At 54.1% G+C, this 15,077-nt stretch overlaps 1 protein-coding gene across 1 annotated transcript in view; it reads left to right on the plus strand.

Moving 5' to 3' along the window:
- The first annotated feature begins 216 nt into the window (after nucleotides 1-216).
- Nucleotides 217-15,077, plus strand: part of LOC123763068 (zwei Ig domain protein zig-8-like) — a 644,479-nt gene continuing 629,618 nt past the window's right edge. The window contains exon 1 of the mRNA XM_069301922.1: nucleotides 217-1,174. Coding sequence (XP_069158023.1) covers nucleotides 1,129-1,174 — 46 coding nt within the window. The 5' untranslated portion in view covers nucleotides 217-1,128. The remainder of the gene's footprint in view (nucleotides 1,175-15,077) is intronic.

The raw sequence follows: 15,077 nt of genomic DNA on the forward strand, positions 1-15,077 counted from the left end.
AATTCTATATCACTTAACGAGAGCCGCTGTATTCCCAGGTGCCTAAACGTAAGAGAATTCGGTAGAAATGTAACTGTATTTTTGTGTTTGTCCGAGGGAAGGAAATTCTCAGAGGTGGATTTAATGATGAATTTATAGGATGAGTTGTGGTGGTGTGAGGTGGAGAGGTGGAGCAGTGTGGGTGAGGCAGGAGTCAGTGTGGCTGCAGCCATCGTGGAGGGTGGGTGTACAGCGCTCCGCTCCGTGCCTGGACCACCTGAGCTCAACAGCTTCTGGTGATACGACCATTACTGGTAGTTAATAAACGTCAACGCGTTTCTTCCCCCTCACGCTCGCGGGCTATTGACTCGCTGGTAACAATGAGGATGAGATACAGCCTAACCTCAGAAACTTATGGCGACAATTTAAAGTTTTATTTTACTAATAGGGAGAAAACCAATTTGGTAAAGTAATGATCAAGTGTTAAGTAGAATAATTAATTAACGTGATTTAGCATCCAAGCACTGATGATAATCATTCTCAGCTCATTACCTGGTGTTGTATTTGTCTATTGTATTCAGTAAACAGACTGTTGTAGTTACGTAGTCAAGAATAGACGTGTTTACGCGTGAGTAATAGTGATCTGTGAAACAATTGATCAACTCTACAGGAACCCTTGAGAGCGAGTGATATTGACCTTTAATTAGATATCAAAACTGGACGTTTGGATCTTAGGAAATTTCTCCTACTTAAGGTGGTGCGGCGAGTGAATGGTCAGTCCTGGTGTAACCAAGTCCTGTTGAAAGTGGCTGGTCAGTAAGGACTCTGAGTCTGACCTTAAATAGTAAAAACCCCGATTCTGACCCCAGTGACGACCCCCTCTCTGACCCCCTAAGCAGTGCCGACCCCTTCTCTGACTCCCTAAGCAGTGACGACCCCTTCTCTGACCCCCTAAGCAGTGTCGACCCCCTCTCTGACCCCCAAAGCAGTGACGACCCCCTCTCTGACCCCAGATCAGGTTGACCTAACGCAGAGAGAGAGAGAGACGGGTCAGTGGCGGGAGGCAGACAGTGCTTTATAGTGGCCATCATCGGAAAATCCTTTGATCGTAAAAAAAAGTGGAGCAAAACGACTGTTGGTGTTGGCATCATGTATGCCCTTCTGTTGGGACTCTTCCTCGCCACCACTACACCAGGTAAGGCCCAGATGATAGGTTTTATCCACATTCATGCTAAATTAATTATGCCAAAATTGTAACAAAAGTATTATGTTTATCTTTGCATTCATAATCAAAGTCATCAAAATCACATGATGGTAATTTTCCTTCTATCAAACGCAACTGGTATCATGTGTAGAAGATATGAATGTTTTACGAAATTGTTGAAAAACATGTGTAAATGCGGATTTTGATTTTTTTCAAAGTAATTATTGTAAATGTGTGTTAATTTTTCTAAATAAGACCCATCGTTTTTTAATTGTACGAAGTAAATGGAAATTTAATGAAGTTCGCGTTTAAAACTGATTTATATTAATAGAAGCATATTAGATATGTAGTGGAAGAATATCTAGACTCAGTCATACCTCGGAAAATATATTTTTTACATGTTAAACATTTTTGTAACAAGGTTCGTTATTTTCACATTAGACGCGCGCCAAGACGAACGACCAACAGTGCTGGTCACTGTTGTAGATGACATTGTTGTAGGTGACACTGTTGTAGGTGACATTGTTGTGGGCCACACTGTTGTAGGTGACATTGTTGTGGGTGACATTGTTGTGGGTGACACTGTTGTAGGTGACATTGTTGTGGGTGACACTGTTGTGGGTGACATTGTTGTGGGCGACACTGTTGTGGGCCACACTGTTGTAGTTGACACTGTTGTAGGCGACACTGTTGTGGGCCACACTGTTGTAGGCGACACTGTTGTGGGCCACACTGTTGTAGGCGACACTGTTGTGGGCCACACTGTTGTGGGCCACACTGTTGTGGGCCACACTGTTGTGGGCCACACTGTTGTGGGCCACACTGTTGTGGGTCACACTGTTGTAGGCGACACTGTTGTGGGCCACACTGTTGTGGGCCACACTGTTGTGGGCCACACTGTTGTGGGCCACACTGTTGTGGGCCACACTGTTGTGGGCCACACTGTTGTGGGCCACACTGTTGTGGCCCACTGTTGTGGGCCACACTGTTGTGGGCGACACTGTTGTGGGCCACACTGTTGTGGGCCACACTGTTGTGGGCGACACTGTTGTGGGCGACACTGTTGTGGGCGACACTGTTGTGGGCGACACTGTTGTGGGCGACACTGTTGTGGGCGACACTGTTGTGGGCGACACTGTTGTGGGCCACACTGTTGTGGGCCACACTGTTGTGGGCCACACTGTTGTAGGCGACACTGTTGTGGGCGACACTGTTGTGGGCGACACTGTTGTGGGCGACACTGTTGTAGGCGACACTGTTGTGGGCCACACTGTTGTGGGCCACACTGTTGTAGGCGACACTGTTGTAGGCGACACTGTTGTGGGCCACACTGTTGTAGGCGACACTGTTGTGGGTCACACTATTGTGGGCCACACTGTTGTGGGCCACACTGTTGTGGGCCACACTGTTGTGGGCCACACTGTTGTGGGCCACACTGTTGTGGGCCACACTGTTGTAGGCCACACTGTTGTAGGCGACACTGTTGTGGGACACACTGTTGTGGGCCACACTGTTGTGGGCCACACTGTTGTGGGCCACACTTGTAGGCGACACTGTTGTAGGCGACACTGTTGTGGGCCACACTATTGTGGGCCACACTGTTGTGGGCCACACTGTTGTGGGCCACACTGTTGTGGGCCACACTGTTGTAGGCGACACTGTTGTGGGCCACACTGTTGTGGGCCACACTGTTGTGGGCCACACTGTTGTAGGCGACTCTGTTGTAGGCGACACTGTTGTGGGCCACACTGTTGTAGGCGACACTGTTGTGGGCCACACTGTTGTGGGCCACACTGTTGTGGGCCACACTGTTGTGGGCGACACTGTTGTAGGCGACACTGTTGTGGGCCACACTGTTGTAGGCGACACTGTTGTGGGCCACACTGTTGTGGGCCACACTGTTGTAGGCGACACTGTTGTGGGCCACACTGTTGTAGGCGACACTGTTGTGGGCCACACTGTTGTAGGCGACACTGTTGTGGGCGACACTGTTGTGGGCCACACTGTTGTGGGCCACACTGTTGTGGGCCACACTGTTGTGGGCCACACTGTTGTGGGCCACACTGTTGTGGGCCACACTGTTGTGGGCCACACTGTTGTGGGCCACACTGTTGTGGGCCACACTGTTGTGGGCCTCACTGTTGTAGGCGACACTGTTGTGGGCCACACTGTTGTGGGTGACACTGTTGTGGGCGACACTGTTGTGGGCCACACTGTTGTGGGCCACACTGTTGTGGGCCACACTGTTGTGGGCCACACTGTTGTGGGCCACACTGTTGTGGGCCACACTGTTGTGGGCCACACTGTTGTGGGCCACACTGTTGTGGGCCACACTGTTGTGGGCCACACTGTTGTGGGCCACACTGTTGTGGGCCACACTGTTGTGGGCCACACTGTTGTAGGCGACACTGTTGTGGGCGACACTGTTGTGGGCGACACTGTTGTGGGCCATACTGTTGTGGGCCACACTGTTGTGGGCCACACTGTTGTAGGCGACACTGTTGTGGGCGACACTGTTGTGGGCGACACTGTTGTAGGCGACACTGTTGTGGGCCACACTGTTGTGGGCCACACTGTTGTGGGCCACACTGTTGTAGGCGACACTGTTGTAGGCGACACTGTTGTGGGCCACACTGTTGTGGGCCACACTGTTGTGGGCCACACTGTTGTGGGCCACACTGTTGTGGGCCACACTGTTGTGGGCGACACTTGTAGGCGACACTGTTGTGGGCCACACTGTTGTGGGCCACACTGTTGTGGGCGACACTGTTGTGGGCCACACTGTTGTGGGCCACACTGTTGTGGGCGACACTCTTGTCGGCGACACTGTTGTGGGTCACACTGTTGTGGGCCACACTGTTGTAGGCGACACTGTTGTGGGCCACACTGTTGTGGGCCACACTGTTGTAGGCGACACTGTTGTAGGCGACACTGTTGTGGGCCACACTGTTCTGGGCCACACTGTTCTGGGCCACACTGTTGTGGGCGACACTGTTGTAGGCGACACTGTTGTGGGCCACACTGTTGTAGGCGACACTGTTGTGGGCCACACTGTTGTGGGCCACACTGTTGTAGGCGACACTGTTGTGGGCCACACTGTTGTGGGTCACACTGTTGTGGGCCACACTGTTGTGGGCCACACTGTTGTGGGCCACACTGTTGTGGGCCACACTGTTGTAGGCGACACTGTTGTGGGTCACACTGTTGTGGGCCACACTGTTGTGGGCCACACTGTTGTGGGTCACACTGTTGTGGGCCACACTGTTGTGGGCCACACTGTTGTGGGCGACACTGTTGTGGGCCACACTGTTGTAGGCGACACTGTTGTGGGCGACACTGTTGTACGCGACACTGTTGTGGGCGACACTGTTGTGGGCCACACTGTTGTGGACGACACTATTGTGGGCCACACTGGTGTAGGCGACACTGTTGTAGGCGACACTGTTGTGGGCCACACTGTTGTAGGCGACACTGTTGTGGGCGACACTGTTGTGGGCGACACTGTTGTGGGCCACACTATTGTGGACGACACTATTGTGGGCGACACTGTTGTAGGCGACACTGTTGGGCCACACTATTGTGGGCGACACTGTTGTGGGCCACACTGTTGTAGGCGACACTGTTGTAGGCGACACTGTTGTGGGCCACACTGTTGTAGGCGACACTGTTGTGGGTCACACTGTTGTAGGCGACACTGTTGTGGGCCACACTGTTGTGGGCGACACTGTTGTGGGCGACACTGTTGTAGGCGACACTGTTGTAGGCGACACTGTTGTAGGCGACACTGTTATGGGCCACACTGTTGTGGACGACACTATTGTGGGCCACACTGTTGTAGGCGACACTGTTGTAGGCGACACTGTTGTAGGCGACACTGTTGTGGGCCACACTGTTGTGGGCCACACTGTTGTAGGCGACACTGTTGTGGGCGACACTGTTGTGGGCCACACTATTGTGGACGACACTATTGTGGACCACACTGTTGTAGGCGACACTGTTGTAGGCGACACTGTTGTGGGCCACACTGTTGTAGGCCACACTGTTGTAGGCGACACTGTTGTAGGCGACACTGTTGTGGGCCACACTGTTGTGGGCCACACTGTTGTGGGCCACACTGTTGTGGGCCACACTGTTGTGGGCCACACTGTTGTGGGCCACACTGTTGTGGGCCACACTGTTGTGGGCCACACTGTTGTAGGCGACACTGTTGTAGGCGACACTGTTGTGGGCCACACTGTTGTGGGCCACACTGTTGTGGGCCACACTGTTGTAGGCCACACTGTTGTAGGCCACACTGTTGTGGGCCACACTGTTGTGGGCCACACTGTTGTGGGCCACACTGTTGTGGGCCACACTGTTGTGGGCGACACTGTTGTGGGCCACACTGTTGTAGGCGACACTGTTGTAGGCGACACTGTTGTGGGCCACACTGTTGTGGGCCACACTTGTGGGCCACACTGTTGTAGGCGACACTGTTGTGGGATACACTGTTGTGGGCCACACTGTTGTGGGCCACACTGTTGTAGGCGACACTGTTGTAGGCGACACTGATGTGGGCCACACTGTTGTGGGCCACACTGTTGTGGGCGACACTGTTGTGGGCCACACTGTTGTGGGCCACACTGTTGTGGGCCACACTGTTGTAGGCGACACTGTTGTGGGCGACACTGTTGTGGGCGACACTGTTGTGGGCCACACTATTGTGGGCCACACTATTGTGGGCCACACTATTGTGGGCCACACTATTGTGGGCCATACTGTTGTGGGCCACACTGTTGTGGGCCACACTGTTGTAGGCGACACTGTTGTGGGCCACACTGTTGTGGGCGACACTGTTGTGGGCGACACTGTTGTAGGCGACACTGTTGTGGGCCACACTGTTGTGGGCCACACTGTTGTAGGCGACACTGTTGTAGGCGACACTGTTGTGGGCGACACTGTTGTAGGCGACACTGTTGTGGGCCACACTGTTGTAGGCGACACTGTTGTGGGCCACACTGTTGTGGGCCACACTGTTGTGGGCCACACTGTTGTGGGCCACACTGTTGTGGGCGACACTGTTGTGGGCCACACTGTTGTGGGCCACACTGTTGTGGGCCACACTGTTGTAGGCCACACTGTTGTAGGCGACACTGTTGTAGGCGACACTGTTGTAGGCGACACTGTTGTAGGCGACACTGTTGTGGGCCACACTGTTGTGGGCCACACTGTTGTGGGCCACACTGTTGTGGGCCACACTGTTGTGGTCCACACTGTTGTGGTCCACACTGTTGTGGGCCACACTGTTGTGGGCCACACTGTTGTGGGCGACACTTGTAGGCGACACTGTTGTAGGCGACACTGTTGTGGGCCACACTGTTGTGGGCGACACTCTTGTCGGCGACACTGTTGTGGGCCACACTGTTGTGGGCCACACTGTTGTAGGCGACACTGTTGTAGGCGACACTGTTGTGGGCCACACTGTTGTGGGCCACACTGTTCTGGGCCACACTGTTGTGGGCGACACTGTTGTAGGCGACACTGTTGTGGGCCACACTGTTGTAGGCCACACTGTTGTGGGCCACACTGTTGTGGGCCACACTGTTGTAGGCGACACTGTTGTAGGCGACACTGTTGTGGGCCACACTGTTGTGGGCCACACTGTTGTGGGCCACACTGTTGTGGGCCACACTGTTGTGGGCCACACTGTTGTAGGCGACACTGTTGTAGGCGACACTGTTGTGGGCCACACTGTTGTGGGTCACACTGTTGTGGGCCACACTGTTGTGGGCCACACTGTTGTAGGCGACACTGTTGTGGGCCACACTGTTGTGGGCGACACTGTTGTGGGCGACACTGTTGTGGGCCACACTGTTGTGGGCCACACTGTTGTAGGCGACACTGTTGTTAGTCACACTGTTGTGGGCCACACTGTTGTGGGCCACACTGTTGTGGGTCACACTGTTGTGGGCCACACTGTTGTGGGCCACACTGTTGTAGGCGACATTGTTGTGGGCGACACTGTTGTGGGCGACACTGTTGTGGGCCACACTATTGTGGACGACACTATTGTGGGCCACACTGTTGTAGGCGACACTGTTGTAGGCGACACTGTTGGGCCACACTATTGTGGGCGACACTGTTGTGGGCCACACTGTTGTAGGCGACACTGTTGTAGGCGACACTGTTGTGGGCCACACTGTTGTAGGCGACACTGTTGTGGGCGACACTGTTGTGGGCGACACTGTTGTGGGCCACACTGTTGTGGGCCACACTGTTGTAGGCGACACTGTTGTGGGCCACACTGTTGTGGGCGACACTGTTGTGGGCGACACTGTTGTAGGCGACACTGTTGTAGGCGACACTGTTGTAGGCGACACTGTTGTAGGCGACACTGTTGTAGGCGACACTGTTATGGGCCACACTGTTGTGGACGACACTATTGTGGGCCACACTGTTGTAGGCGACACTGTTGTAGGCGACACTGTTGTGGGCCACACTGTTGTAGGCGACACTGTTGTGGGCGACACTGTTGTGGGCCACACTATTGTGGACGACACTATTGTGGACCACACTGTTGTAGGCGACACTGTTGTAGGCGACACTGTTGTGGGCCACACTATTGTGGGCGACACTGTTGTGGGCCACACTGTTGTAGGCGACACTGTTGTGGGCGACACTGTTGTAGGCGACACTGTTGTGGGCCACACTGTTGTAGAGGACACTGTTGTAGGCAACACTGTTGTGGGCCACACTGTTGTAGGCGACACTGTTGTGGGCGACACTGTTGTGGGCGACACTGTTGTAGGCGACACTGTTGTGGGCCACACTGTTGTAGGGGACACTGTTGTAGGGGACACTGTTGTGGGCGACACTGTTGTAGGCGACACTGTTGTAGGCGACACTGTTGTGGGCCACACTGTTGTAGGGGACACTGTTGTAGGGGACACTGTTGTGGGCGACACTGTTGTAGGCGACACTGTTGTAGGCGAAAGGTCACTGTTGTAGGCGAGAGGTCACCGTTGTAGGCGAAAGGTCACCGTTGTAGGCAAGAGGTCTCCGTTGTAGGCGAGAGGTCACTGTTGTAGGCGAGAGGTCACCGTTGTAGGCGAGAGGTCACCGTTGTAGGCGAAAGGTCACCGTTGTAGGCGAAAGGTCACCGTTGTAGGCGAGAGGTCACTGTTGTAGGCGAGAGGTCACTGTTGTAGGCGAGAGGTCACCGTTGTAGGCGAGAGGTCACTGTTGTAGGCGAGAGGTCACTGTTGTAGGCGAGAGGTCACTGTTGTAGGCGAGAGGTCACTGTTGTAGGCGAGAGGTCACTGTTGTAGGCGAGAGGTCACTGTTGGTGACCTGTCGTCTACAGCTATAGTCTGGGTCAAAAATATCCAGAAGTGTAATGTTTTAATGATGTTCCAGTGTCCCGTGGTACCCTGGGGTTGCTCTTGGTACCCTGGGTTACTGTATGGTACCCTGGGTTACTGTATGGTACCCTGGGTTACTGTATGGTACCCTGGGTTACTGTATGGTACCCTGGGTTACTGTATGGAACCCTGGGTTACTCTATGGTACCCTGGGTTACTCTATGGTACCCTGGGTTACTGTATGGTACCCTGGGTTACTCTTGGTACCCTGGGTTACTCTTGGTACCCTGGGTTACTCTTGGTACCCTGGGTTACTGTATGGTACCCTGGGTTACTGTATGGTACCCTGGGTTACTGTATGGAACCCTGGGTTACTGTATGGTACCCTGGGTTACTCTTGGTACCCAGGGTTACTGTATGGTACCTTGGGTTACTCTTGGTACCCTGAGTTACTCCTGGTACCCAGGGTTACTGTATGGTACCTTGGGTTACTCCTGGTACCCTGGGTTACTCTTGGTACCCTGTGTTACTCTTGGTACCCAGGGTTACTGTATGGTACCCAGGGGGACTGTATGGTACCCTGGGTTACTCTTGGTACCCAGGATTACTGTATGGTACCTTGGGTTACTCTTGGTACCCAGGGTTACTGTATGGTACCCAGGGTTACTGTATGGTACCCTGGGTTACTCTTGGTACCCTGGGTTACTGTATGGTACCTTGGGTTACTCTTGGTACCCTGGGGTTACTCTTGGTACCCTGGGTTACTCTTGGTACCCAGGGTTACTGTATGGTACCTTGGGTTACTCTTGGTACCCTGGGTTACTCTTTGTACCCAGGGTTACTGTATGGTTCCCTGGGTTACTCTTGGTACCCTGGGTTACTCTTGGTACCCAGGGTTACTGTATGGTACCTTGGGTTTCTCTTGGAACCCTGGGTTACTCTTGGTACCCAGGGTAACTGTATGGTACCTTGGGTTACTCTTGGTACCCTGGGTTACTTTGTACCCTGGGTTACTGTATGGTTCCCTGGGTTACTCTTGGTACCCTGGGTTACTGTATGGTTCCCTGGGTTACTCTTGGTACCCAGGGTTACTCTTTGTACCCTGGGTTACTGTATGGTTCCCTGGGTTACTCTTGGTACCCTGGGTTACTCTTGGTACCCTGGGTTACTCTTGGTACCCTGGGTTACTCTTGGTACCCTGGGTTACTGTATGGTACCTTGGGTTACTCTTGGTACCCAGGGTTACTGTATGGTACCTTGGGTTACTTTATGGTACCTTGGGTTACTGTATGGTATCTTGGGTTACTCTTGGTACCCTGGGTTACTGTATGGTACCCTGGGTTACTCTTGGTACCCCGGGTTACTGTATGGTATCTTGGGTTACTCTTGGTACCCTGGGTTACTGTATGGTACCTTGGGTTACTTTATGGTACCTTGGGTTACTGTATGGTATCTTGGGTTACTCTTGGTACCCTGGGTTACTGTATGGTACCCTGGGTTACTCTTGGTACCCAGGGTTACTGTATGGTACCTTGGGTTACTGTATGGTACCTTGGGTTACTGTATGGTACCTTGGGTTACTCTTGGTACCCAGGGGGACTGTATGGTACCCTGGGTTACTCTTGGTGCCCTGGGTTACTGCATGGTACCTTGGGTTACTCTTGGTACCCTGGGTTACTCTTGGTACCCTGGGTTACTCCTGGTACCCTGGGTTACTCTTGGTACCTTGGGTTACTCCTGGTACCCAGGGTTACTGTATGGTACCCTGGGTTACTCTTGGTACCCAGGGTTACTGTATGGTACCCAGGGTTACTCTTGGTACCCTGGGTTACTGTATAGTACCCAAGGTTACTCTTGGTACCCAGGGTTACTCTTGGTTCCTAGGGTTACTGTATGGTACCCTGGGTTACTCTTGGTACCCTGGGTTACTCTTGGTACCCTGGCTTACTCTTGGTACAGTGGGTTACTGTATGGTACCATGGGTTACTCTTGGTACCCTGGGTTACTGTATGGTACCCTGGGTTACTGTGTGGTACCATGGGTTACTGTGTGGTACCCTTGGATTACTGTGTGGTACCCCTGGGTTACTGTATGGTACCCTGGGCTACTGTGTGGTACCCTGGGTTACTGTGTGGTACCCTGGGTTACTCTATGGTACCCCTGGGTTACTGTGTGGTACCTTGGGTTACTGTATGGTACCCTGGGTTACTGTGTGGTACCCTGGGTTACTCTATGGTACCCCTGGGTTACTGTGTGGTACCCTGGGTTACTGTATGGTACTCTGGGTTACTGTGTGGTACTCTGGGTTACTGTGTGGTACCTTGGGTTACTGTGTGGTACCCTGGGTTACTGTATGGTACCCTGGGTTACTGTATGGTACCCTGGGTTACTGTATGGTACCCTGGGATAATGCATGGTACCCTGGGATACTGCATGGTACCCTGGGTTACTGTATGGTACCCTGGGTTACTGTATGGTACCCTGGGTTACTGCATGGTACCCTGGGTTACTGTATGGTACCCTGGGTTACTCTATGGTACCCTGGGTTACTGCATGGTACCCTGGGTTACTGTATGGTACCCTGGGTTACTGTATGGTACCCTGGGTTACTGTATGGTTCCCTGGGTTACTGTATGGTACCCTGGGTTACTGCATGGTACCCTGGGATACTGCATGGTACCCTGGGATACTGCATGGTACCCTGGGATACTGCATGGTACATTGGGATACTGCATGGTACCCTGGGATACTGCATGGTACCTTGGGATACTGCATGGTACCCTGGGATAATGTATGGTACCCTGGGTTACTGTATGGTACCCTGGGTTACTGTATGGTACCTTGGGATACTGCATGGTACCCTGGGATACTGCATGGTACCCTGGGATACTGCATGGTACCCTGGGATACTGCATGGTACCCTGGGATACTGCATGGTACCTTGGGATACTGCATGGTACCTTGGGATACTGCATGGTACCCTGGGTTACTGCATGGTACCCTGGGATACTGCATGGTACCCTGGGATACTGCATGGTACCCTGGGATACTGCATGGTACCTTGGGATACTGCATGGTACCTTGGGATACTGCATGGTACCCTGGGTTACTGCATGGTACCCTGGGATACGGCATGGTACCCTGGGATACGGCATGGTACCCTGGGATACTGTATGGTACCTTGGGATACTGCATGGTACCTTGGGATACTGCATGGTACCCTGGGTTACTGCATGGTACCCTGGGTTACTGCATGGAACCCTGGGTTACTGTGTGGTACCCTGGGTTACTGTATGGTACCCTGCGGTACTTCATGGTTCAGCTATTATCATGGAAACTCGAAACATTTAAAAGCATTTGACAATAATTGGGGGAAATACCAAAGTGCCTGAGAAAGGCGCCGTTTAACTGTAAACATAGAAAATGGGATGAGGGGGAAAACTGTTATTGGTGTGTGAGGATGAAGGTGAGAGAGGGAGCAGCGCCCGACATGAACTACGATGAGCGACGACCGGAGTTGTGCAGCTATTGGTGAACACGGATCACCAGTTAGGAGTGAAGGGAGGGCGCTACTGGTGGAGGTTTGTGGCGAACTGTTGAGCAATACTGCAGGATGTTGTGCAACACTAGGTACCGGGGTGTACTGAGCGGTGCTGTGCAACACTAGGTACCGGGGTGTACTGAGCGTGGCTGTGTAACACTAGGTACCGGGGTGTACTGAGCGTGGCTGTGTAACACCAGGTACCGGGGTGAACTGAGCGTGGCTGTGTAACACTAGGTACCGGGGCGAACTGAGCGGGGCTGTGCAACACTAGGTACCGGGGTGTACTGAACGTGGCTGTGCAACACTAGGTACCGGGGTGTACTGAGCGGTGCTGTGCAACACTAGGTACCGGGGTGTATTGAGCGGGGCTGTGTAACACTAGGTACCGGGGTGTACGGAGCGGGGCTGTGCAACACTAGGTACCGGGGTGTACTGAGCGGGGCTGTGCAACACAAGGTACCGTGTTGTACTGAGCAGGGCTTTGCAACACTAGGTACCGGGGTGTACTGAGCGGGGCTGTGCAACACTAGGTACCGGGGTGTTCTGAGCGGGGCTGTGCAACACTAGGTACCGGGGTGTACTGAGCGGTGCTGTGCAACACTAGATACCGGGGTGTACTGAGCGGGGCTGTGCAACACTAGGTACCGGGGTGTACTGAGCGGGGCTGTGCAACACTAGGTATCGGGGTGTACTGAACGTGGCTGTGCAACACTAGGTACCGGGGTGTACTGAGCGGGGCTGTGCAACACTAGGTACCGGGGTGTACTGAGCGTGGCTGTGTAACACTAGGTACCGGGGTATACTGAGCGTGGCTGTGTAACACTACGTACCGGGGAGTACTGAGCGTGGCTGTATAACACTAGGTACCGGGGTGTACTGAGCGTGGCTGTGCAACACTAGGTACCGGGGTGTACTGAGCGTGGCTCTGTAACACTAGGCACCGGGGTGTACTGAGCGGGGCTGTGTAACACTAGGTACCGGGGTGTACTGAGCGTAGCTGTGCAACACTAGGTACCGGGGTGTACTGAGCGTGGCTGTGTAACACTAGGTACTGGGGTGTACTGAGCGTGGCTGTGTAACACTAGGTACCGGGGTGTACTGAGCGTGGCTGTGTAACACTAGGTACCGGGGTGTACTGAACGTGGCTGTGCAACACTAGGTACTGGGGTGTGCTGAGCGGGGCTGTGCAACACTAGGTACCGGGGTGTACTGAACGGAGCTGTGCGACACTAGGTACCGGGGTGTACTGAGCATGGCTGCGCAACACTAGGTACCGGGGTGTACTGGGCGGAGCTGTGCAACACTAGGTACTGGGGTGTACTGAGCGGTGCTGTGCAACACTAGGTACCGGGGTGTACTGAGCGGGGCTGTGTAACACTAGGTACCGAGGTGTACTGAGCGGGGCTGTGCATCACTAGGTTCCGGGGTGTACTGAGCGGGGCTGTGCAACACTAGGTACCGGGGTGTACTGAGCAGGGCTGTGCAACACTAGGTACCGGGGTGTACTGAGCGGTGCTGTGCAACACTAGGTACCGGGGTGTATTGAGCGGGGCTGTGTAACACTAGGTACCGGGGTGTACGGAGCGGGGCTGTGCAACACTAGGTACCGGGGTGTACTGAGCGGGGCTGTGCAACACAAGGTACCGTGTTGTACTGAGCAGGGCTTTGCAACACTAGGTACCGGGGTGTACTGAGCGGGGCTGTGCAACACTAGGTACCGGGGTGTTCTGAGCGGGGCTGTGCAACACTAGGTACCGGGGTGTACTGAGCGGTGCTGTGCAACACTAGATACCGGGGTGTACTGAGCGGGGTTGTGCAACACTAGGTACCGGGGTGTACTGAGCGGGGCTGTGCAACACTAGGTATCGGGGTGTACTGAACGTGGCTGTGCAACACTAGGTACCGGGGTGTACTGAGCGGGGCTGTGCAACACTAGGTACCGGGGTGTACTGAGCGTGGCTGTGTAACACTAGGTACCGGGGTATACTGAGCGTGGCTGTGTAACACTACGTACCGGGGAGTACTGAGCGTGGCTGTATAACACTAGGTACCGGGGTGTACTGAGCGTGGCTGTGCAACACTAGGTACCGGTGTGTACTGAGCGTGGCTCTGTAACACTAGGCACCGGGGTGTACTGAGCGGGGCTGTGTAACACTAGGTACCGGGGTGTACTGAGCGTAGCTGTGCAACACTAGGTACCGGGGTGTACTGAGCGTGGCTGTGTAACACTAGGTACTGGGGTGTACTGAGCGTGGCTGTGTAACACTAGGTACCGGGGTGTACTGAGCGTGGCTGTGTAACACTAGGTACCGGGGTGTACTGAACGTGGCTGTGCAACACTAGGTACTGGGGTGTGCTGAGCGGGGCTGTGCAACACTAGGTACCGGGGTGTACTGAACGGAGCTGTGCGACACTAGGTACCGGGGTGTACTGAGCATGGCTGCGCAACACTAGGTACCGGGGTGTACTGGGCGGAGCTGTGCAACACTAGGTACTGGGGTGTACTGAGCGGTGCTGTGCAACACTAGGTACCGGGGTGTACTGAGCGGGGCTGTGTAACACTAGGTACCGAGGTGTACTGAGCGGGGCTGTGCATCACTAGGTTCCGGGGTGTACTGAGCGGGGCTGTACAACACTAGGTACCGGGGTGTACTGAGCAGGGCTGTGCAACACTAGATACCGGGGTGTACTGAGCGTGGCTGTGCAACACTAGGTACCGGGGTGTACTGAGCGTGCCTGTGCAACACTAGGTACCGGGGTGAACTGAGCGTGCCTGTGCAACACTAGGTACCGGGGGTGTACTGAGCGGGGCTGTGCAACACTAGGTACCGGGGTGTACTGAGCGTGGCTGTGCAACACTTGGTACCGGGGTGTACTGAGCGGGGCTGTGCAACACTAGGTACCGGGGTGTACTGAGCGGGGCTGTGCAACACTAGGTACCGGGGTGTACTGAGCGTGCCTGTGCAACACTAGGTACCGGGGTGTACTGAGCGTGCCTGTGCAACACTAG

This window comes from Procambarus clarkii, chromosome 47 (genome assembly GCF_040958095.1).
Source record: "Procambarus clarkii isolate CNS0578487 chromosome 47, FALCON_Pclarkii_2.0, whole genome shotgun sequence".
NCBI lineage: Eukaryota > Metazoa > Arthropoda > Malacostraca > Decapoda > Cambaridae > Procambarus > Procambarus clarkii.